We start from the raw sequence: 24291 nt of genomic DNA, 5'->3' as shown, positions 1-24291 counted from the left end.
AGCCTGAGATTATTACTTTGGAAGTCCTTTTTTTTTAACTCTCTTCCTAGCCCCCTAAATTCTCCTTTCAGGACCTCTTCCCTTATCCTACCTATATTGTTGGTACCTATATGTACCACGACCTCTGGCTCCTCTCCCTCCCCTTTCAGGATATCCTGGACACGCTCAGACACATCCCGGACACCGGCACCAGGGAGGCAAACCACCATCCGGGTCTCCCGACTGCTTCCACAGAAACGTCTATCTGACCCCCTCACTATAGAGTCCCCTATTACTATCGCTCTCCTCTTCCTTTCCCTACCCTTCTGAGCAACAGGGCCGGACTCCTTGCCAGAGGCCCGGGCACCGTCGCTGCCCCCAGGTAGGCTGTCCCCCCCAACAGTACTTAAACAGGAGTACTTATTTCCAAGGGGTACAGCCACCGGGGTACTCCCTAGTCCCTGCCTCTGCTCCTTGCCCCCCCTAACAGTGACCCACTTGTCTACCTCCCGTGGTCTAGGAGTGACCTCTCTGTAACTCCTATCTATAACCTCCTCACTCTCCCTGACCAGACGGAGGTCATCAATCTGCCGCTCCAGGTTCCTAATACGGTCCCTTAGGAGCCCCATCTCGTCACACCTGGCGCAGATATGGATGTCTGGAAGACTATCAGACTCCCAGATTCCCCACATCCGACACCCAGAACAAAAAACTGCCCTGGCACTCATACTCCCCAAACAAAGCCCCGAGCTCGGTTACTAAACCTACCGCCCGGCCGCTACTCCAACCGCTCCAACCGCCCACCCAAAAGAACTGAGTGATCTCCTGGGAGAGGCGAAAAACCGGATAAAAAACCCAGGCCAATTTGGGAAAAAATCCGGGAAATTCCTCTCCGACCCCAAGCTAGGCGATCGAAACTTGTCCGGGAGATCACACAGGTCTTACTCCTTACTATCCCCACACAATCCCCACACTATCCCCACACAATCCCCACACACTACTTCCCAAGCAACACAGCTTGGTGCTGCTTGCTGCTGCTACTGCTGCTGCTTCTGCTGCTGATTGCTGCTGCTACTGCTGCTGCTGATTGCTGCTGCTACTGCTGATTGCTGCTGCTGCTGATTGCTGCTGCTCGTCTTTGGAGTGTGGGAGGAAACCGAAGATCTCGGAGAAAACCCACGCAGGTCACGGGGAGAACGTACAAACTCCGTACAGACAGCACCCGTAGTCGGGAACGATCCCGGGTCTCTGGCGCTGTGAGGCAGCAACTCTACCGCTGCGCCACCGTGCCGCCCAAGTTGGTTTATTTTACTTGCGCAAGGGGAGGTACGTGGATAGGACAGGTTTGAAAAAGGGTGGACCTGGCGCGGGATACCTTGTAACTTTTGTTGGCACCCTTTATGTGGCGACTATTTGCATACCTTGGGCGTGCAAGCAAAGACTTCCACTGTGACAATAAAGTATTGCATTCAATTCATCTCCATTCAATATTCTGCCACCCATTGCCTGCCGTTCCTCTTTTAAACCTCTCCACATTATCTCCCCTGTACCATCTCCTTCCCCGTACACCCCTTCCCTCTACCCCTCGGCCCCTGCCCCCCTCTACTGTTCTAACCCTGCCCCTCCTCTTCCCCCTGCCCTTCACCCATCCCTTGAAAGTACACAGCTCCCCGTCACCATCAGTCCCTTTAAGCCTGTAGACATTCCCTGCCCGTCACCTCTTCTGTCCCCCGCCCAGTAGTCCCCCTCACATCCCACGCTCCCACTGCCCCCACACTATCTGCCCCCATTGTTCCTCCTTTGCCCTCTCGCGCTGTGCACCCCTTCCCGTTCCCTTCCTTCCTCATGGAACCCATCTCTCCGCTGCCTCCCATCTCCTCCCTGTAATCAATCTCTCACCCGTGACCCCGACACTCCCTGTAGTGCCCCCTCCCCATCATTTCTCAATCGCATTGTAACTTCTCCCTCCCTGAGAACCACTAAGTCCCCATCCCCTCCCTTCCCTCTCCTGCAACCCCCCTCCCCCCCCCCTCCCCCCACCCTCTCTGCCACTCTACCCCTCCCTCCCCACACCCCTCCCTCACAAGTAATGTCTGGTCAGTAATGTCAACGGGACGTCGACAGGCCCGGTCACTTCCACCACACTTACCTCTTGTTCCTCAAGAACAAGCAAGTCCTGCCGGGCACAAAGGGAACAGTGTCAGGTGGTGTAGCAGCTTAACGTGCACATCTAAAGGCCATTACCGAGCAGTTGACCCCAACTGCTCATTCACCCTCCCAAAACACTGCTCAGTGAGATGTAATACACACATGGAGAGAATCAGGGGTTCATGGGTATTGTGAGTTGTGGATGTAGCCCAGTCCATCACACAGACCAGACACCCCACCACCGACTCCATCTACACTTCACTCTGCCTCGATAAAGCGGCCTGAAGAATGAAGAGTTATTAAACCCAGTGCAGACAGTAACAAAGCTTTGACTATTATCCCACTGCCTTGGGAAAGCAGCCAATACAAACTAATCCCACCCTGGTCATTCCTTTTTCTCCCCGCTCCCGTCCGGCAGAAGGTACAGAAGCTTGAAAGTGCGCACCACCAGACTCAGGAACAGCTTCCTCCCCTCTGTTATCAGGCTTCTGAACGGTCCTTCCATAAGCCAGGGTACTGTCCTATTCACCTCTACCCCATTGTGGACATTGGACTTTGTCTCTGTAACTGGTGCGCTACAATGCTGAGAACTATATTCTGCACTCTGTATCTTCCCCATTGCTCTACCTATTGTACTTGAGTTTGACTTGATTGTATTTATGTACAGTATTATCTGATCTGCTTGGAGAGCATGCAAGACAAAGCTTTTCACTGTACCTCAGTACATGTGACAATAACAAACAGCACCTAACCTAAAAACTCAGCCAAAACCAAACTGGGCATCATTTCCCATTTTTTCTGAAGAAGGGTCCCGACACATACTTCAACTATCCATGTTCTCCAGAGATGCTGCCTGACTCACTGAGTTCCTCCAGCACTTGGTGTTATTTATTTAATTAACAAGTATCAGCTGTTCCTTGCGTCGACATTTCAACGCGTTGTGCATCTCCAAGTTTCAGTCCGGATAACTGGTCACCAACCAAAACGCTAACACAAAGTGCTGGAGGAACTCAGCGGGTCAGGCAGCATCTGTGGAGGGGATGGACAGGTGACATTTTGGGTCAGGACCTTTTCTTCAGACGGGTCACAACATGGTTGAAGATCAGGACAGCAGCAGGGATCATGGAGGGAGAGCAGTGGGAGAGGGTCTGACAGATACTGTCAGAGAACCAAGTAAGCTAGTCCCACTTGCCCAGTTAGCCCACATCCTTCTGAACCTTTCCTATCCATGTACCTGCCCATGTGTCTTTTAAATGCCGCTATTGTACTTGCCACAACTACCTCCTTCTGGCAGCTTGTTCCATACACCCAACACCCTCCGAGTGAAAAAGTTCCTCCTCAGGTTTCTATTAAATCTTGTCCCTCTCAACTTAAACCTATGTCCTCTGGTTCTTGATTCCCCTGTAAAAGACTGTGCATTCACCCGATCTATTCCCCTCATGATTTTGTACACCTCTATAAGATCACCCCCATCCTCCTGCGCTCCAAGGAATAAAGTCTCAGCCTGCCCAACCTCCCCCTGTAGCTCAGACCCTCGAGTCCTGGCAACATCTTCGTGAATCTTCTCCACACCCTTTCCAGCTTAGTGACTTTTATTTTCAATCAGCTCGTAGGGAAAAGTTAGATTGATAGTCGTGACTTTGGGAAGGATGAGAACTGGCTTGGCACTGAAGGAATAGACAGACAATAGACAATAGGTGCAGGAGTAGGCCATTCGGCCCTTTGAGCCAGCACCGCCATTCAATGCCAGTAAACCCTGGCTATAACGGACTCGTGGGGGGAGGGTGGTGCCGTTACAGCCGATTGTCCACTACAACTGAGTGAGTGAGTGAGGGAGGGGTAAAGCTTAACCCAAGGCCGGGAGAGGGACGAAGGGTGGAGTGGAGGGTGGAGGGGAGGGTGGAGGGGAGGGTGGAGGGGAGGGTGGAGGGGAGGGTGGAGGGGAGGGTGGAGGGGTGGGTGGTGCCATTACAGCCGATTGTCCACTACAACCAAGTGAGTGAGGGAGGGGTAAAGCTTAACCCAAGGCCGGGAGAGGGACGAAGGGTGGAGGGGAGGGTGGAGTGGAGTGGAGGGTGGAGGGGTGGGTGGAGGGGAGGGTGGAGGGGAGGGTGGAGGGGAGGGTGGAGGGGTGGGTGGAGGGGTGGGTGGAGGGGAGTGGAGGGGAGTGGAGGGTGGAGGGGAGGGTGGTGCCCGTTACAGCCGATTGTCCACTACAACCGAGTGAGTGAGGGAGGGGTAAAGCTTAACCCAAGGCCGGGAGAGGGACGAAGGGTGGAGGGGAGGGTGGAGGGGAGGGTGGAGGGGAGGGTGGAGGGGTGGGTGGAGGGGTGGGTGGAGGGGAGGGTGGAGGGGAGTGGAGGGTGGAGGGGAGGGTTAAACTGGGGGGAGGCCACGGCCCGGGAGCTGCAGCGCCACAGGCCCCACACGCACGCGGTGGGCCAGGGACGGGGCCGGTTCTCACGCCACCTTCACGCCGCTCGCGCTCTCTCTCCCCTCCCACAACCACAAGCCCCCGCCGCACGGCACCAGCTCAGCGGCAGCTGGCAGAGGTGGAGGGGAGAAGATACAGGAGTCAAACTATAACCCAAATCCACTACATAGCAGTCCGATATTGCAAGGGTTTACTGTCGACCATTGCCCGCAATCTATAACTCTGACACAACGTCAATCAGATAAATGATAAACAGAACAGATATCCATTGTTGCAAACCACTCGTTGATAATGGCAGCTGTACACACACCAACTACAACAACACAAGAGCAATCCTTTATCAAGGAGATCCTTACCTTTTGGATTTCTGGAGTAAATATTTCCCTCGGGCCCTTCTCAAATTTGTCAAGGTTCATGGCACTGTAAAACAAGTTGGAGGTCAACAAAGATATTTCAGTGCAAGTCATCTCAGGCAAGCCTTCATTACAAGTGTTGCACCCCCCCGTGACCAGAGGTCACAATGTAATGTGTAGAAACACAGAACTGCAGATGCTGGTTAATACACAAAAGGACACAGAGTGCTGGAGTAACTCAATGTTCGCCAGTGATGCTGCCTGACCTGCTGAGTTACTCCAGCACTCTGTGTCCTACAGTATAATGTGCTTCGGCTCCTGAATTTCTTTCACTTTAGACTTTAGACTTTATGAATCGCGTGCTAGCAGTGAGAAGTATTCAAACTTGGCATCATGATCAGCATGGACATTGTGGGCTGCAGGGTCTGTTCCCAAGCTGTGCTGCTAAATATTCTACAAGGTTCAGGTTCACACTAGGCCTGAAGTCCCTTTCCCAACCTTATTTAGAGTTTAGAGATACAGCGCACATACAGGCCCCCGGCCCACTGAGCCCACACCGACCAGCGATCCCCGCACACTAACACTATCCCACACACACTAGGGACAAGTGACATTTACACCAAGCCAATTAACCTGTAAACCTGTAAGTCTTTGGAGTGTGGGAGGAAACCGAAGATCTCGGAAAAGGTACATACGCCATGCAGACAGCACCCGTAGTAGGGATTGGACCCGGGTCTCTGGCGCTGCAAGTGCTGTAAGGCACCAACTCTACCGCTGCACCACCGCGCCAATTTAATGTGCACCTTCTGAATCTTCGTGATATTCAGGTAGATGGGATTAGTCTAGACTGGTATCGTGGTTGGCACAGGCAGGGTGGGTGAAGGGCCTGTTCCTGCGCTGTTCTACACACTAGGTTCTGCGCCCTACTACGCTGCTATCATTTTTCATCAATTATACTTCCATGAAATGCAAGCAGTGCTCTACAGTTTCTATTGAAACTCTCACCGATGGTTTGTTAGTTTGTACTGCCCTCTCACACGCACACACACACATGTCTCCCTCTCACCCTGACCTTATCTTCTCCAGTTCCAATTGAGGTGCGCAGGCCGAGTTCAATTAACCTGCTGCACATAATTAGCAGGATGGGAATCAAGGGTGAAGACTGGACTTGGGGCTCACGTTGTCGACCTCCCCGTGGTGAGCCCTGTCAACTGACCTCAGTCAGGGGAACGACAACAAACGGAGACAGCAGAAACAGAAGCAGCTTCATAACTTCTGCTGCCTCAAACGCAAGAAGAAGAAGTCTGGACTGAGACAGATTGCTGCTGATTACTGTACGTCACGGAGATATACCAAGTCTACACCAACTGACCACTCATTTACACCCATCTTACTCTCACCTGCTTCATTCTCCCCACGTTACCACCATCTGATTCTCCTGCCCTTCTACACCTGCCATAATATTAATAATATAATACATTTTAAAGTGAAGCCGATGATGTCAAAGGGGGCAGAAAATATACAAATACTCCAAAGGTAGGCACAAAAAGCTGGAGTAACTCAACGGGACAGGCAGCATCTCTGGAGAGAAGGAATGGGTGACGTTTCGGGTTGAGATCCTTCTTCAGTACTGATTTTGGATGATCAGCCATGATCATATTGAACGGTGGTGCTGGTTAGAAGGGCCGAATGGCCTACTCCTACACTGATTTTCTAATTCATCCTTGTCCCTCCCCCTCCCCTGACATCAGTCTGAAGAAGGGTCTCGACCCGAAACGTCACCCATTCCTTTTCTCCAGAGATGCTGCCTGACCCGCTGAGTTACTCCAGCTTTTTGTGTCGATCGTCGGTTCAAACCAGCATCTGACGTTCCTTCCGACACTAATACTCCAAACCCCCAACTCTGGCCACACTCTGGATCCTGTCCCTGTCCCACCCCCTCCCCCTCCCCACCCCCACCCCTCCCAGACTAACACACAGCGTGGAAACAGGCCCTTCGGCCCACTGACCAGCGATCACCCCATCCACTAACACTATCCTACACACTTCAAGGCCGGTAGATCAGAGGAGCGGCAGGTGAAGGAGAGAGTGTGGGGATTGGCTGCAGAAGTTAAAGCCTTGGTGAGTTTTTCCAGTGCGGTTCATTTAAAAACCGGTCACCAAATTTGTAAATTAGCTAATTAGTTCATTGAACAGCAAACAAAAGTAGGGCTTGCTCTGGGGGGGGGGGGGGCGGCCTTGTTGAGGTAGAGTGCCTTGGTGAGTAAAGTCTGAGTCTTCGCCTCAAGAGTATTCGGCAAGGAGGCTACACTTGATTTGAAATTTGTGATGTTTGTCCACTGAAGAAATGGCAGGCAGGTTGGTGCAGTGTGTCCTGCAGGATGTGGGAAGTCTGAGGTACCACAGGTGCTTCTGGGAACTACACCTGCAGACATTGTGTCCAGGTGCAACTCCTGAATGGATGCGTTGGGGAACTGCAGCAGCACCCTCAAGAGAGAGGGGGAGCAGCCAGAGGTTGTAGTGCATGTTGGCACCAGTGATGTAGGTTGGAAGAGGAAGGAGGTTCTGCAACAAGAATTTACGGGATTTGGGCAGAAGACTGAAAAGCAGGACCTGCAGGGTAGTGACCTCAGGATTGCTTCCAGTACCTCTGCTAGTGAAGGCAAGAACAGGAAGAGTGGGGAAATGAATGTGTGGCTGAGGAGTTGGTGCAGGGATTCAGATTTCTGGATCATTGGGATCTCTTCCAGGGCAGGAGTGACCTGTATAAAAGGGACGGGTTGCTTCTAAACTGGAACATCCTAGTGGGAAGGTTTGCTAATGCTACACGGGTGGGTTTAAACTAGATTGGCAGGGGGTGGGATCTCGTGCAGGACAGAGGCAGGTGAGAGACTGGAAGTTGGTATGGAAGATGGTGTGGGAAGGTTAGTGGACAGAATAATCAGGTGAAAGGCAGAGAGTGAGGAGGGAGGGTTGGTTTAAACTGCAGGTATTTTAATGCAAGGGGCCTGACGGGTATGGCAGATGTGCTCAGGGCATGGATAGGTATGGGCGACTGGGACGTTGTAGCCATGACTGAAACCTGGGTAAGGGAGGGGCAGGACTGGCAGCTCAATGTCCCGGGGTACAGGAGCTTCAGGAGAGACAGGGGAGATGGAACAAGAGGAGGGAGGGTTGCACTGTTGGTTAAGGAGGATGTCACGGATGTGTTCAGTGGTGACATCACGGACGGTTCGTCTAGTGAGGCTATATGGGTGGAGCTGAGAAACAAGGGATGATCACCTTGTTGGGGGTGTACTACAGACCCCCGAATAGTCAACGGGAATTAGAAGAATAAATGTGCCGGGAGATTGCAGACAGCTGGGGGTCAAATAAGGTTGTTGCAGGGGGTTTTATCTTTCCCAATACAGACTGGGAAAATCATAGCGTGAAGGGTTTAGATGGGGTGCAATTCCTCAAAAGTGTTCAGGAGAGTTTTCTTAAACAGTATGTGGGGGCCCCACACCTGAGAGGGCAATGCTGGATCTAGTATTGGGAAATTGGGAAGGGCGTTAATGAAGTGTGTGTGGAGGAGCCTTTTAGGACCAGTGACTTAAGAATAAGGGGTAGGCCATTTAGAACGGAGATGAGGAAAAGCTTTTTCAGTCAGAGTTGTGAATCTGTGGAATTCTCTGCCTCAGAAGGCAGTGGAGGCCAATTCTCTGAATGCATTCAAGAGGGAGCTAGATAGAGCTCTTAAGGATAGCGGAGTCAGGGGGTATGGGGAGAAGGCAGGAACGGGGTACTGATTGAGAATGATCAGCCATAATCACATTGAATGGCGGTGCTGGCTCGAAGGGCCAAATGGCCTCCTCCTGCACCTATTGTCTATTGACCACAGTTCGATTAGGTTTAAGATAGTTATGGATAGGGACGGAGAGGTACCACGTGTTAAAATGCTCAACTGGGGTAAGGCCAACTTTGAGGGTATGAGAGAAGGTGACTGGAGCAAGTTATTAGAGGGGAAAGGAACATCGACCAAGTGGGATGTTTTTAAAAGTGTGCTGAAGAAAACTCAGGATGTGTACGTCCCCGTTAGAGCGAAGGGCAAAGCAGCAAATGTAAGGCTTGGCTGACGAGGGAAATTGAGGCATTGGTCAAAAACAAGAAGGATGCGTGGGACAGGTACAGGCAGCTGGGATCAAGTGCATCCCTGGAGGAGTTTCGGGAATTAAGGAATAAACTGAAAAAGATCAGAAGGGCAAAAAGGGGCCAGGAGATAGCTCCGGCAGGTAGCATTAAGGACAATCCCAAAAGATTTTATAAATACACAAGGGGGAAAAGGGTTACTAAAGAGAGAGTGGGACCTCTCAGGAATCAAAGCGGTGACCTCTGTGTGGAGCCACAGGAGATGGGCAAGGTCTCCAATGAGTATTTCCCCTCTGTATTTACTGAGGAGAAAGGCAGTCGGACGGAGAAACTTGGGGCAGTCAATGGAAGTGTTTTGAGAGCAGTCAGTGTTACCGTCGAGGAAGTACTGAAGGTACTGTCGTGTACGAAGGTAGACAAATCTCCACGGCCTGATCAGATATATCCGAGGACATTGTGGTAAACTAGAGTGGAAATTGCGGGAGCCCTGGTTGAAATTTACGAGTCGTCCTTAAATACAGGAGAGGTGCCGGAAGTGTTGTGCCTCTTTTAAAGAAGGGCTGCAGGGAATGCTGGGAACTATAGGCCGGTGAGCTTAACATCTGTAGTTGGAAAGTTACTGGAGAGTATTCTGAGGGATAGGTTATACAGGCATTGGGATGAGCAAGGGCTGATTCGGGATAGTCAGCATGGTTTTGTACGTGGGAGGTCGTGTCTCACAAATCTGATTGATTTTTTTGACGACGTGACCAGAAAGGTTGATGAGGGCAGAGCTGTAGATGTTGTGTACATGGACTTCAGTAAGGCGTTCGACAAGGTTCCGCATGGTAGGCTGCTCTGTAAGGTTGGATCGCATGGGATCCAAGGAGAGATAGCTGAATGGATAGCAAATTGGCTCCATGGAAGGAAGCAGAGGGTGATGGTGGAAGGTTGCTTCTCGGACTGGAGGCCTGTGACTAGTGGTGTGCCTCAGGGTTCGGTGTTGGGCCCGTTACTGTTTGTCATCTACATCAATGATTTGGATGAGAACAGACAGGGCAAGATTAGCAAGTTTGCAGATTATACGAAAGTTGGTGGTTTTGCAGACAGTGAAGATGGTTGTGAAATATTGCATCAGGATCTGGATCGATTGGCCAGGTGGGCAGAGGAATGATTGATGGAATTTAACACAGAAAAGTGTGAGGTGTTGCATTTTGGGACATCGAACAAGGGCAGGACCTACACAGTGAATGGTAGGCCTCTGGGGAGTGTTGTAGAGCAGAGGGATCTAGGAGTGCAGGTGCATGGTTCCTTGAAGGTCAAGTCGCAGGTAGATAAGGTGGTCAAAAAGGCTTTGGTACTTTGGCCTTCATCAGTCAGAGTATTGAGTTTAGAAGGTGGGAGGTCATGTTGCAGTTGTATAAGATGTTGGTGAGACCGCATTTAGAATATTGTTTCAGTTCTGGGCACCATGTTATAGGAAAGATATTGTCAAGCTTGAAAGGGTTCAGAAAAGATTTACGAGGATGTTGTCAGGACTAGAGGGTGTGAGCGACAGGGTGAGGTTGAGTAGGCTGGGACTCTATTCCTTGGAGCACAGGAGGATGAGGGGTGATCTTATAGAGGTATACAAGATCATGAGGAATAGATCGGGTAGATGCACAGTCTTTTTCCCAGAGTAGGGGAATCGAGGATTAGAGGACAGAGGCTCAAGGTGAAGGGGAAAAGATTTAATAGGAATCCAAGGGGTAACCTTTTCACACAAAGGGTGGTGGGTGTATGGAAGAAGCTGCCAGAGGAGGTAGTTGAGGCTGGGACTTTCCCATCGTTTAAGAAACAGTTAGACAGGTACATGGATAGGGCAGGCTTGGAGTGATATGGACCAAGCGCAGGCAAGTGGGACTAGTGTAGCTGGGACATGTTGGCAGTGTGGGCGAGTTGGACTGAAGAGCTTGTATCACTCTATGACTCTATAGGTATGTAGGTTAATTGACTGGGTAAATGTAAAATGTAAAAATTGCCCCTAGTGGGTGTAGGATAGTGTTAATGTGCGGGGATCGCTGGGCGGCATGGACTTGGAGGGCCGAAAAGGCCTGTTTCCGGCTGTATATATATGATATGATATGATATGACTCAATGACTAGGGAAAATTTACAATTTTACCCAAGCCAATTAACCTACAAACCTGCATGTCTTTGAGACGTGTAGAAGACTGGAGCACCCAGGAGAAAACCCACGTGGTCACAGGGAGAACGTGCCAACTCCACACAGACAGCGCACAAGGGCAGGATCGAACCCCGATCTCTGTAGCTGTGAGACAGCGACTCGACTATTTCTGCCACTGATTTACGAGCTGCACATCCACATAGTAGTATTTCACATGCACAGCTGAACACGCACAGGTGTGAAGTGTCTTGAGAAATTATTGCCTGATTATGAAGGACATTGTGCATTCCTTAGCACAGACTCTGAAAGCCACATGGTCTCGCTGAAACTACACGAAGATACACATCTAGGACACGGAGATGGGAGCCTTGAGACCATCAAGCTGTTCTTGTTGTTATTGTTGTTGTAGTAGTGGTATTGGTAGTGGTATTAGTGGTAGTAGTAGTATTAGTATTAGTAGTAGTGGTATTAGTATTAGTAGTAGTGGTATTAGTATTAGTAGTAGTGGTGATAGTATTAGTATTAGTGGTGGTAGTATTAGTAGTAGTGGTATTAGTAGTAGTAGTGGTGGTATTAATAATAGTGGTAGTTGGAATTAGTGGTAGTGGTAGTTGGATTAGTAGTAGTGGTATTAGTACTAGTGGTATTAGTAGTATTAGTAGTAGTGGTATTAGTAGTAGTAGTAGTGGTATTAGTAGTAGTAGTGGTATTAGTAGTATTGGTATTAATAATAGTGGTAGTTGGAACTAGTAGTAGTGGTAGTTGGATTAGTAGTAGGTATTAGTATTAGTAGTAGTAATATTGGTAGTAGTGGTGGTAGTATTAGTAGTAGTGATATTAGTATTAGTGGTAGCAGTATTAGTGGTAGTGGTAGCAGTATTAGTGGTAGTGGTAGCTGTATTAGTGGTAGTGGTAGCTGTATTAGTGGTAGCTGTATTAGTGGTAGTTGTATTAGTAGTAGTTGTATTAGTGGTAGTTGTATTAGTGGTAGTTGTATTAGTGGTAGTTGTATTAATGGTAGTTGTATTAGTGGTAGTTGTATTAGTGGTAGTTGTATTAGCGGTAGTTGTATTAGTGGTAGTTGTATTAGTGGTAGTTGTATTAGTGGTAGTATCTATAATAGTATTGGTAGTATTATTATTCGTAGTCATAGTAATAGTAATAGTAGTAATAGCAGAAGCTGTATTATTATTAATATTGGTAGTAGTACTAATAGTAGTGGTATTAGTAATAGTATTAGTAATAGTAATAGTAACGGTTGTAGTAATAATATTATTAGTAGTAGTAATAATATTAGTACTAGTAGTAGTGGTAGTAGTAGATATCTGTGTAGAAATGCATTGCCAGTTAATGGTGCTGAAAGAATTTTGGAGATAAAGGACAATGCACGAATGTGACCAAATCGTCCATTATATCACAGGCGTGGGTGAGATTACCAGTCCATCTGGGACAGAAACTAAGTCTGGGTCCTGTGTGTGAATGGAAAAGTGTCTGTGTGCTGTAGTCTGGTTCCGCTGCGTTTGAATGCGTCCACGACTGTAACACATTTCACCGGCCACCACCCTCTCCTCCCCCTGTTCCCTCAGCTCCAGGTGTTACTGAAGTGCACCCACAGCAGAGGAGGCTGATGCCAGAGTCCAAGGGGCTGGGATCTCTCTGCCCAGCAGTGCAGATTACCCCCCACCCCCACTCACCCACCCACAGTGGCCCAGCTCGTAATGGTGGATTTTAATGGTGGAAGTCCAGGGAGGCTTTTGGCATGTTGGCCTTCATCAGCCGGAGTCCCGAGTGTAGAAGTTGGGAGGTCACGTCGCAGTTGTATACGACGTTGATGAGGCCGCATTGAGAGTAGGGAGGAACTGCAGATGCTAGTTTAAACCAAAGACAAAAGGCTGGAGTAACTCAGCGGGTCAGGCAGCATCTCTGGAGAAAAGGAATAGGATTTTTTCTGCTGGCTGGATAGCACAACAAAAGCTGTTCACTGTACATGTGACAATAAACTAAACAGAAATGGGAATAGGTGACATTTTGGGTCTGAAGAAGGGTCTCAATCCGAAATGTCACCTATTCCTTTTATCCAGAGATGCTATCTGTCCCGCTGAGTTACTCCAGCATTTTGTGTCTGTCTTCCACACTTAGAGTTTTGAGTTCAGTTCTGGGCACCATGTGATTGGAAAGATGTTTTCAAGCAGAGAAGATTTACGAGGATGTTGCCAGGACTCGAGGGTCTGAGCTACAGGGAGAGGTTGAGCAGGCTGGGTCTCTATTCCTTGGAGCACAGGAGGATGAGGGGTGATCTCATAGAAGTGTATAAAATCATGAGAGGAATAGATCGGATAGATGCACAGAGTAGGTGAATCGAGAACCAGAGGACATAGGTTTAAGGTGAGGGGGGGAAAGTTTTAATAGGAATCTGAGGGGCAACTTTTTGACACAAAGGGTGGTGGGTGTATGGAACAAGCTACTGGAGGAAGTAGTTGAGAGAGGGATTGGGGCCCAAGGTAGGCAGGTGGGACTAGTGTAGACAATAGACAATAGGAGTAGGCCATTCGGCTCCGAGCCAGCACCGCCATTCAATGTGATCATGGCAGATCATCCACAATCAGTACCCCGTTCCTGCCTTCTCCCCATACCTCCTGACTCCGCTATCATTAAGAGCGCTATCTAACTCTCTCTTGAAAACATCCAGAGAATTGGCCTCCACTGCCTTCTGAGGCAGAATTCCACAGATTTACAACTCTGAGTGAAAAGATGGGACATGTTGGCCAGTATGGATAAGTTGGGCTGAAGGGCCTGTTTCCACGCTGTATCACTCTATGACTCTAGGACTCTAACAAGAGTGACTGCCACCCCCACCCCCCCCCCCCCCCCCTCCCCTCCCACCCCACATCCCAGCAACCTACCTTAGAATAGATTTGACAGAAAGTGTTTTCGTAGGGCTATATGGAAGGCAAATTTTCTGTGTCCCCTGTGGTGGAGAGAGAAAAAGAATTAGGGTTAGGGTCAGTAAAAATGATCAGAAAATGTCTAGAATTCTCTGTCATTTAAAATTTCAAGATCAATTTATTGTCACATGTGCCAATCAAATTTATCAGAAGCCTCTGATCTTTGCCGGGTTCAGGGGCAGGTCCTGTTCGGAAGCCTTTGACACACCAGGTAACAGTAATTATATCATCTGGTCACATCTAACCCACTGGACCCCATCCTTCCAATGAACCCCGGCTCTCACCCTGAAACTCCGCTTTGAAACCCATTCTTCCAATCGAACCTCCTCTCCCCCGAACACCATCCTTCCTATTGAAACTCAACTCTCCCCCCTGAACCGTGAGTCCCTCCCCTGAACCCCATCTTTCTTTGAGGACCTCAACTCCCTGCCCCCCTCAACCCTGAACCTCCCTCTGAAACCCATTCTTCCCACTAAACCTTAACTCTCCCCCTGAACCATCTCTTCTCCTGAACCCCATCTTTCCTGCCGAACCTCAACTCTCCCCCTTAAACCCGGGCTTTCCCACTAGATCCCATCCCTCTCTGTCCATCCTTTTCTGTCCATCGCTCCTTTGGAAGGAATGGGGAGATCTAGGATCTTGGACGAATCTTGGGCGATGCTGGATGAATCGTATATGATCTTGGAAGGATCTTGGATCTTGGAAGGATCTTGGATCTTGGATCTCAGACCGAGGAATTCTTCATCCTGAATATGCTCACCCCAAACTCTACACTTGATGCTCCCTCCAAGAAGCTGGAGTCACCATGACAAGTGGAGTAACATAGAAACAGAAAACAGGTGCAGGGGTAGGCCATTTGGCCCTTCGAGCCAGCACCGCCATTCAATATGATCATGGCTGATCATCTAAAATCAGTACCCCGTTCCTGCTTTCTCCTCATATCCATTGATTCCATTACCCCTAAGAGCAATATCTAACTCTCTCTTGAAAACATCCAGTGAATTGGCCTCCACTGCCTTCTGTGGCAGGGAATTCCACAGATTCACAACTCTCTGGGTGAAAACGTTTTTCCACATCTCAGTCCAAAATGGGCTACCCCTTATTCTTAAACTGTGACCCCTGGTTCTGGATTCCCCCGACATTGGGAACATTTTTCCTGCATCTCGCCTTTAAGAATTTTATATGTTTCCGTCAGATCCCCTCTCATCCTTCTACATTCCAATTAATATAAGCCCAGTCGACCCGTTCTTCCATCATATGTAAATGAAAGCATGGATCATGGGGCAAGGGACTCGGTTGCCAGGTCAAACAGACCAACATGGAACAAGCCTGAAGAATAAAGAGTTATTAAACCCAATGCAGACAGTAACAAAGTTTTGACTATTATCCCACTGCCTTGGGAAAGCAGCCAATACAGACTAATCCCATCCCGGTCATTCCTTCTTCTCTCTGCTCCCGTCCGGCAGAAGGTACAGAAGCTTGAAAGTGCGCACCACCAGACTCAGGAACAGCTTCTCACCCTCTGTTATCAGGCTTCTGAACGGTCCTTCCATAAGCCAGGGTACTGTCCCATTCACCTCTACCCCATTATGGACATTCGACTTTGTCTCTGGAACTGGTGCACTACAATGCTGAGAACTATATTCTGCACTCTGTATCTTCCCCATTGCTCTGCCTATTGTACTTGAGTTTGACTGGATTGCGTTCATGTGCCATATTATCTGATCTGTTTGGCTGGCACGCAAAGCTTTTCACTGTACCTCGGTACACGCGACAGTAATAAATCTCAACATTCATAATTTAATTCATAATAAAGTATCATTCATTCATTCATTTATTCATAAACTTAAACCTATTATGAATACTCCTAATGGACATAACTCTGACGTTGCCAGTTAATTGAAGGGAGTAAATGAAAAGTTGAGATGGGATCCTCATTCTCCCCCACTCCATCCCATGTCCAGCAAGGCCAACAGTATAATCAAGGCCGAGTTGCACCCTGGCCACTCCCTCTTCTCCCCTCTCCTATCGGGCAAAAGGTATAGAAGTGTGAAAACGCACACCTCCAGATTCAGGGTCAGCAACCCAGCTGTTCTCAGGCAACTGAATCATCTTACCACAACCCGAGAGCTGAACTACTATCTACCTCCTTGGAGACCATCAGACTATCTTTGATCGGACTTTACCTTGCACTAAATGTTATTCCCTTATCATTTATCTGTACACTGTGGACGGCTCAATTGTAATCATGTATTGTCTTTCTGCTGACTGATTAGCACGCAACAAAAGCTTTTCACTGTACCTATAAACTAACAATAACACGTGACAATAAACTAAACTCAAACTAAACTCAAACTAAACTGTCCCACTTTGATGAGATCTGCTTCTCTTGCTGTTCCTTGTCTTCATCACCGCATGGCATCTCTGTGTGGTATCTCAGCTGCACGGAGGCAGAGAGGAGAGCTCTTCAGTGGGTAGTCCACAGAGCTCAGAAGATTATCGGAACACAGCTACCAGCCTTGGAGGGCATCTACAATACACGATGCCTCAGGAAAGCCACCAGCATTCATAAAGACTCTTCACACCCCTGCAACAGTCTGTTCTAACTTCTACCATCTGGCAGACGATACAAGGCCTTCTACGCCCGCACCTCCAGACTCAGGAACAGCTTCATCCCCAGGGCCATAGCTGCTATGAACCGGTCCTGCTGAGCCGGATGGTCACGACACACACCGATCTGGCACAGACCTATTTGCACTTTATTCTGTTTTAACTGTTTCTAATTTTGTTTCTCTGGGTTGTCTAAATTTCCGTTGATTAGCTAATTAATTTATTGCATCATATGGAAGTCGCATTAACAATCTCATTGTACCCCTGTACAATGACAATAAAGATATATTGTATTGTATTGTATATTGTATTGTAAAATGCACTCTCAAGTTCCAACCCAGCTTCTTCCTGAAGCTCCTACGAGAGACACAAAAAGTCAAGGTCCAAACTATGAAAGATTATTTCCCCGAACACTCAACCATAATGGGAAACTTTGGCTCAATCGTTTAGTTTAATTTTGTTTAGAGATCCAGCAAGGAAACAGGTCCTTCCGTTCCCAAGTCCGTGCCGACCATCGACCACCCACCCATTCACCCCAGTTCACCCCAGTCCCACTTTATCATTCACTCCCGACACACTAGGGGGCAATTTACAGAGGGACAATTAACCTACAAACCCGCACGTCTTTGGGAGGTGGGAGGAGACCGGAGCACCCGGAGGAAATTCAAGGTCACGGGGAGAACGTGCAAACTCCACACAGACAGCACCCGAGGTGAGGGTTGAACCCGGGTCCCTGGCGCTGTGAGGCAGTGGCTCTACCACTGCGCCATTGTGCTGCCCTACTTATTCAAAAAATTCATCAACATGGGCACTCATGACCATCAGGTTTGGGTGATGAAGCCACATTGAATGTTACAAGGTGTAAGTCGAAGGCTTCAGAAACAGATTACTCACCAATTTTCTACAGGATTTTTGAGTAAAGATTCCATAAATACTTTCTGTTGACATTAAGTTAATCGATACGTCCCACATGCATGCATCATTATTAAATACAGGAGTCACATTAGGCCTCATCCAGACACCAGGTAGTGCATTCATTTTAAAAGATTTGTTACAAAGCAATAATCGTGCCTCCACCCTCTCTCTTTTAGATTTAGAGTTTTAGTTTTAGATTTCCAGTTCTGATGAAAGTTTTTTTCATCTGAAACAGACTCTGTTTTACTTTAGTTTAGTTTAGAGATACAGCGCAGACACAGGCCCACCGAGTCCGCACCGACCAGAGTTCTCCGCACATTAACACACTCCTACACACACACTAGGGACAAGCTACAATTTTACCAACCGATTAACCTACAAACTTGTACGTCTTTGGAGTGTGGGAGGTAGGGGTGCCAACTATCTCACTCCCAAATAAGGGACAAGGTGACGTCACCGTCCTGCGCCCCACCTGACCTCACCCAGCCAGCGGCCACGTGCTCCCACTCCACCAATGGCGGCCGCCCGAGCCGGGTGGTGGGTTGCTATGCAACTTCCGTTAGGCGGCCCCCGAGCCTCCGGGCCTACACTGTGCAGGCCTACAGCGTCCGGGCCTACAGCGCCACCAGGGCCTACAGCATCCGGGCCTACAGCATCCGGGCCTACAGCATCCGGGCCTACAGCATCCGGGCCTACAGCATCCGGGCCTACAGCACCCGGGCCTACAGCACCCGGGCCTACAGCACCCGGGCCTACAGCACCCGGGCCTACAGCACCCGGGCCTACAGCACCCGGGCCTACAGCACCCGGGCCTACAGCACCCGGGCCTACAGCACCCGGGCCTACAGCATCCGGGCCTAATACGGGTCAAGGGCGGTCCCGTACGGGACAAACTAATTTAGCCCAAAATACGAGATGTCCCGGCTAATACAGGACAATTGGCAACCCTAGTGGGAGCGAACCAGAACACCCAGAGAAACCCACACGTTCACGGGGAGAATGTACAAACTCCGTACAGACAGCACCCATAGTCATGATCGAACCGGGGTCTCTGTCGCTGCCAGGCAGCAACTCTGCTGCTGCCCAATGGCGTAGAGGTGAATCGGACCATACTCCAGCTTATCTAAGGACTGTTTAGAAACCTGATAACAGAGGGGAAAAGCTGTTCCTGAGGCTGGTGGTGCGCACTTTCAAGCTTTTGCTCGGCGGGAGCAGTGAGACGAAGGAATGACCAGGGTGGGACGTCTTTGATTTTATTGGCTGCTTTTCCAAGGCAACGTGATAATAGCCAATTGCCAGGCGGCCTGACCTGCTGAGTATATCCAGCTTTTCCTGGTTTTATTTTAAATATTTCACTTCACGTTGCACAGTTACAATCTTCACTGCAGCTGGGGTGATCTGCAGATAACACACTTACTGTTTTCTTCCAGAGGATGGCCCGGTACTGTGGCACACGTTGATTGTTCTGATCAGAGAGCACAACCGAAAGAAAGAAAGGGTTCTTTTCTGTGTCTGTGCCTACGTAATTCTGATGAACTGAAAGGAAAAGATAAAAATAGTTAAGAATCACACCTCCGCTTGGGTAACCTCAAACCTCAAAGGGAACCCTCTCTGTGCAGTAACATCTATGTATGACGACTTTCAATAACGTTCAATATTTCAACCCAGCGGTATGAATATTGATTTCTCTAACTTCAAGTAACCCCTGCATGCCCTCTCTCTCCGTCACTCCTCCACCCAAGTCATTGTCAATGTCGTCCTGATGAGTTTCATTGTCTGTAATTCATTTTCACCTAGCCCACAGCTAACAATGGTCTGTTTCCTTTTTCATCGTTACATTTTTGCATTTCTCCCATTCATTTGTTCTATATCTCTCTACTCGACCAAGTGGACCCGTTGGGCCCAAACCTCTCCTGCATTGGTGCAGCACCCCCTCCCCTCCCCCCCTCCTCTCCTCCCCTCCCCTCCCCTCCTCCTCCTCCCCTCCCCCCTTCCCCTCCCCCCCACTCCATCCCCCTCAACCCCCCCCCCTTATCCTCCCTCCTTCCCCCCTCCCTCCCTAGGAGATAGATTTCAACTTTAAAATGTGAATAACTTAAAAAATTTAACACCGGTTTCAATGAAGCATCTTCCATTAGCACCAAAGGGACGACGGTGAGTAAGGTGGGCCTAAAATTGTCGCGCTATCGTGTACCGTTTTGGCTGTAGTTCAGGAACAAACAAATGAGAGTTTTAGTATATAGATATCAAGGTCTATATCTCTCGTTTCAACTTTCCCCTGACACTCAGTCTGAAGAAGTGTCTCGATCCAAATCATCACCTGTTCCTTTTCTCCAGAGATGCTGTCCGACCCGCTGAGTTACTCCAGCAATTTGTGTTGAACAACATTCAGTAACGTGGGCGTTCTTGGAAGAATGTAGCTTCATGTCCGACAAAAGACCAGCACACTGATGACTGCAAATAACTCATTTCCTCCCCGATATTGTACGTCGGTCGAGATGTGCATTGGAATTAGTTCAAAGACATTCAAAACATTCAACCCATTTCAATGGGTAGCCAGGGTACTGTCCGATTCACCTCTACTCCATTGCGGACATTGGACTTTGTCTGTGGAACTGGTGCGCTACAATGCTGAGAACTATATTCTGCGCTCTGTATCTTCCCCTTTGCTCTGCCATCTACTTAAGACTGACTTGATTGTATTTATTTATAGTATTATCTGATATTAGTTTTTATTTTAGTTTAGAGATGCAGCATGGAAACAGGCACTTTGGCCCACCGAGTCCATGCCAACCATCGATCACCTGGACACTAATAATAATAATAATAATAATACATTTAATTTATATAGCGCTTTTCAGGAAACTCAAAGACGCTTTACAAAGCAAACAAGACATAAAAACAAACAAACAAACAAAAGATTTATCCAGACGGAGAAGCAGCGAACAAACAGCGCCAGCGTCCTCTCACGTCAGGGTCCGGCAGTAAACAATAAAGAACACAAGACACACAATTACAATTTAACACAAACAACCATCACAGTGATTGCTCCAGGCACACCCTCACTGTGATGGAAGGCAAAGAAAAGTCTTATCTCTTCCTCATTCTTCTCCCGTGGTCAGGCAGTCAAACTGCTGCCTCGAGGCGATCGAGGCTCCCGACTTTTGAAACCCCTGCTGGAAGGCCCCAGGGCCGAGCCGAGCAGGCCGATGAAGGTCCTAAGCCCCCACCGGGCGATGGAAAGTGCCGCGGCCAGGCCACGCAGGGCGATGAAGGTCCTGCGAGCGGGTCGATCGAACCTCGCCATCCGGGGCGGTCGAAGCTGCTACGGCTGAAGCTCCCGAAAGCCGGTCACCAGCCAGTGACCTGTGAACTCCCGATGTTGCGGTCTGCAGGGCCCACGGCCGAAGCCTCCGAGATGGTAAGTCCAGGCCCTGCGACCGGAGTCTTCAAGGTCGATCCCAGCTGGAGGCCACCGACTCCACAGTGTTAGGTCGTATCGCGAACAGAGATACGACACGATAAAGGTCGCATCTCCGTTAAGGAGGAGATTAGAAAAAAGGTTTCCCCCCCCCCCCCCACCCCCCACATATACAGAGCTAAAAATAGATCAAAACATACATTTAAACGATAACAAAGACAGAGAGACTGCCGGTGAGCCGCAGCTGCAGGGCACAGCCACGCCCCCTTCCAAGTTCTATCCTACACTCTGGGGTCAATTTACCTACAAACCCGCACGTCTTTGGAATGTGGGAGGAAAAGGGAAACCCACGCAGTCACAGGGAGAACATGCAAACTCCACACAGATAGAACGCGAGGTCAGGATCAAACCCGGGTCTCTGGTGTTGTGAGGCAGCAGATCTACCAGCTGTACCACCCATTGAGAGGCTTATGAGCAAAAGTAAAGCACATGGCATTACAAGAGGCAGTGAACAGTCAACAGAGGGTTGTGTTGAATTTGTTATCTTCTGGTCTGGAGGAAGGTAGGGAACGACACTCCTCAGGGATTGCTGTTGCAGATGGACACTGGAGTAAGTGCTGGAGTAACTCAGCAGGTGAGGCAGCATCTCTGGAGAAAAGGAATAGGTGACGTTTCAGGTCGAGACCAGCATTGATTGTTTTTTGATGAACATTAAAGGGCCTGTCCCACTTAGGCGATTTTTCCGAACATGAACCTGTATGTGCATATATAAATAATTAGGCCGATTTGTACCACACATGTAAATGATTAAGAACATTTACCCATTGATATGAATAATTATGCAAGCCCATTTCTGCAGATGAAAAATCATGCAAATTGGTACTTTATTAAATCATGCATATCCGTGCCAACAGATGTAAAATAATCCAAATGTACTTGAATTTCAATGATCTAAAAATTACCGGTAGACTCAAATAATTATTCAAATCTGTACCAAAAGATATGAATAATTATGCAGATCTAAACACAGATGTGAATGATTATGCCAACCTGTTCCTACAGGTGAATCACTCTCCAAAACTGCACCATGTTATAAATTAACATGCAGATTGGGGTAATTATTCCTATGTAGGCATATATTTGCAAAGGTATCACAAAATGTATCACAAAAAGGCGTGAGACCAGTCTGAAGAAGGGTCTCGACCCGAAACGTCACCCATTCCTTCTCTCTAGAGATGCTGCCTGACCCGCTGAGTTACTCCAGCATTTTGGGTCAGGTAGCATCTCTGGAGAACGTGGATAGGTAACATTTCGGGTCGGGACCCTTCTTCAGACTGATTGTAGGGGGAGGGGAGGAAAGCTAGAGGAGAGGAGAGGAAGGGGCAGGACAAAGCATGGCAGGTAATAGATATACACAAGCAAGGGAGGAGTATGATAGGCAGATAGTTGAACAAAGTTCAGAGATGAGGAAAAAAGGTGTGAGACAAAAGGATTGATGAGTTGCGAATTGTGAAGCTAGAGGAAGGAATCTAGGTGGTGGGGGAGAGGTGAGAAATCGATGCAGGTCCGGGGGGGGGAAGAAAGGAGGACAGTGGGAATAGACAAGGAAGGAGGAGGTGGGGGGTGGGGGGGGGGGGGGGGGGGGGTGGGGGGAGGGGTTGTTAAAGGTTACCTAAATATTCAGCTGAGATTTGGATCGAGTCTTGGTCGGTCACAACAAACAGTGAGAACAAATCATCTCACTTTCACAAGTCCATAAGATCTAGGAGCAGAATTAGGCCATTCGGCTCATCAACTCTTCCCCACCATTCAATCATGGTTGATCTATCCTTCCCTCTCACCTCCATTCTCCTGCCTTCGCCCCATCACCCCTGACACCCGTACCAATCAAGAATCTGTCCATCTCTGCCTTAAAAATAACCACTGACTTGGCCTCCACAGCCGTCGGTGGCAATGAGTTCCACAGATTCACCACCATCTGACTATAGAAATTCCCCTCATCTCCTTTCTAAAGGTACGTCCTTTTAATCTGAGACTGTGACTTCTGGCCCTAGACTCTCCCACTAGTGGAAACATCTTCTCCACATCCACTCTGTCCAGGTTTGAGCCATACGGTTTCATTGGCGAGGGTTACGTGATGGGCTGTTGCCAGGCCTGTCCATGCGTGGGTCAGTAGAGTGGATAGGAACCATGGTGAAGGACCATGGTGGCCCAGCGGTCACGGTGGCGCAGCGGTAGAGTTGCTGCCTTACAGCGAATGCAGCGCCGGAGACTCAGGTTCGATCCTGACTACGGGCGCCGTCTGTACGGAGATTGTACGTTCTCCCCGTGACCTGCGTGGATTTTCTCCAAGATGTTCAGTTTCCTCCCACACTCCAAAGACGTGCAGGTATGTAGGTTAATTGGCTGGGCAAATGTAAAATTGTCCCTAGTGGGTGTAGGATAGTGTTAATGTGCGGGGATCGCTGGGCGGCGCGGACCCGGTGGGCCGAAGGGCCTGTTTCTGCGCTGTATCTCTAAACATCTTACCGCGGGCCTCCTGCGGCCGCCGCCTTCGCCCCGCCGCGGTGCCACGGCCGCCACCCCTCGTACAACGTGGGCGGACGGGCAGGGCCAGGGCGACCCTGCCTCCCGGGGGCAGCACGGCCGCGTTGGAAGCGACTGGAGGCCAGGTCTCCCGGGCCGGGACAGAGGCCTCGCCGGTGCCCCGGGGAGACTGGAGCCGGAGGCCTGGGGCACGTACCCGGGGCCTGAGGGGCAGCAGCAGCCGGAGGCCTGGGGCACGTACCCGGGGCCTGAGGGGCAGCAGCAGCCGGGGGCCTGGGGCACATACCCGGGGCCTGAGGGGCAGCAGCAACGGCGGGCGGCGCTCCCCTCCCCGCCCGTGGGGCTGCGGACCACGGCCCGGAGAGAACCACCCCGGTCTCCACCGTCCCCCCAAGCCGTGGGATCAGCTGCAGGACCACCCCCGCCCGCCCCCACCATGTCTCCACTGTCTTGTGTGCATGCCACAAGTACAGTCGGCAAGTCGTTGGTTCCAGCGGCTTTAGGGCTTGTCTACTTAGCATGTGAAGCCTGGGTTTGGAGCTTGTCTACTTAGCATGTGAAGCCTGGGTTCGGCGGATTGCGCGGAGGAAACCACCAGAAGGTTTAACGGGCAGAAAGACGATCCCAGCAAAGCGTCGTGGAGCGCAAACAGAGCAGAGTGAGATA

At 49.5% G+C, this 24291-nt stretch overlaps 1 protein-coding gene across 2 annotated transcripts in view; it reads right to left on the bottom strand.

Annotated features, from left to right (window-relative positions):
* garnl3 (GTPase activating Rap/RanGAP domain like 3) overlaps window positions 1–24291 on the bottom strand; it is a 299663-nt gene that overhangs the window by 128584 nt on the left and 146788 nt on the right. The window contains exons 5-8 of one of the 2 annotated variants that reach the window (XM_078426017.1): window positions 19075–19193; window positions 14091–14155; window positions 4918–4981; window positions 2129–2155 (exon numbers count right to left, since the gene is read on the bottom strand). In XM_078426017.1, the coding sequence (XP_078282143.1) occupies window positions 2129–2155; window positions 4918–4981; window positions 14091–14155; window positions 19075–19193 (275 nt within the window). The remainder of the gene's footprint in view (window positions 1–2128; window positions 2156–4917; window positions 4982–14090; window positions 14156–19074; window positions 19194–24291) is intronic. The other variant, XM_078426018.1, reaches the window with a different exon arrangement.

Source organism: Rhinoraja longicauda, chromosome 31 (assembly GCF_053455715.1).
Source record: "Rhinoraja longicauda isolate Sanriku21f chromosome 31, sRhiLon1.1, whole genome shotgun sequence".
Lineage (NCBI taxonomy): Eukaryota > Metazoa > Chordata > Chondrichthyes > Rajiformes > Arhynchobatidae > Rhinoraja > Rhinoraja longicauda.
This window is presented reverse-complemented; position numbering and strand designations above follow the sequence as displayed.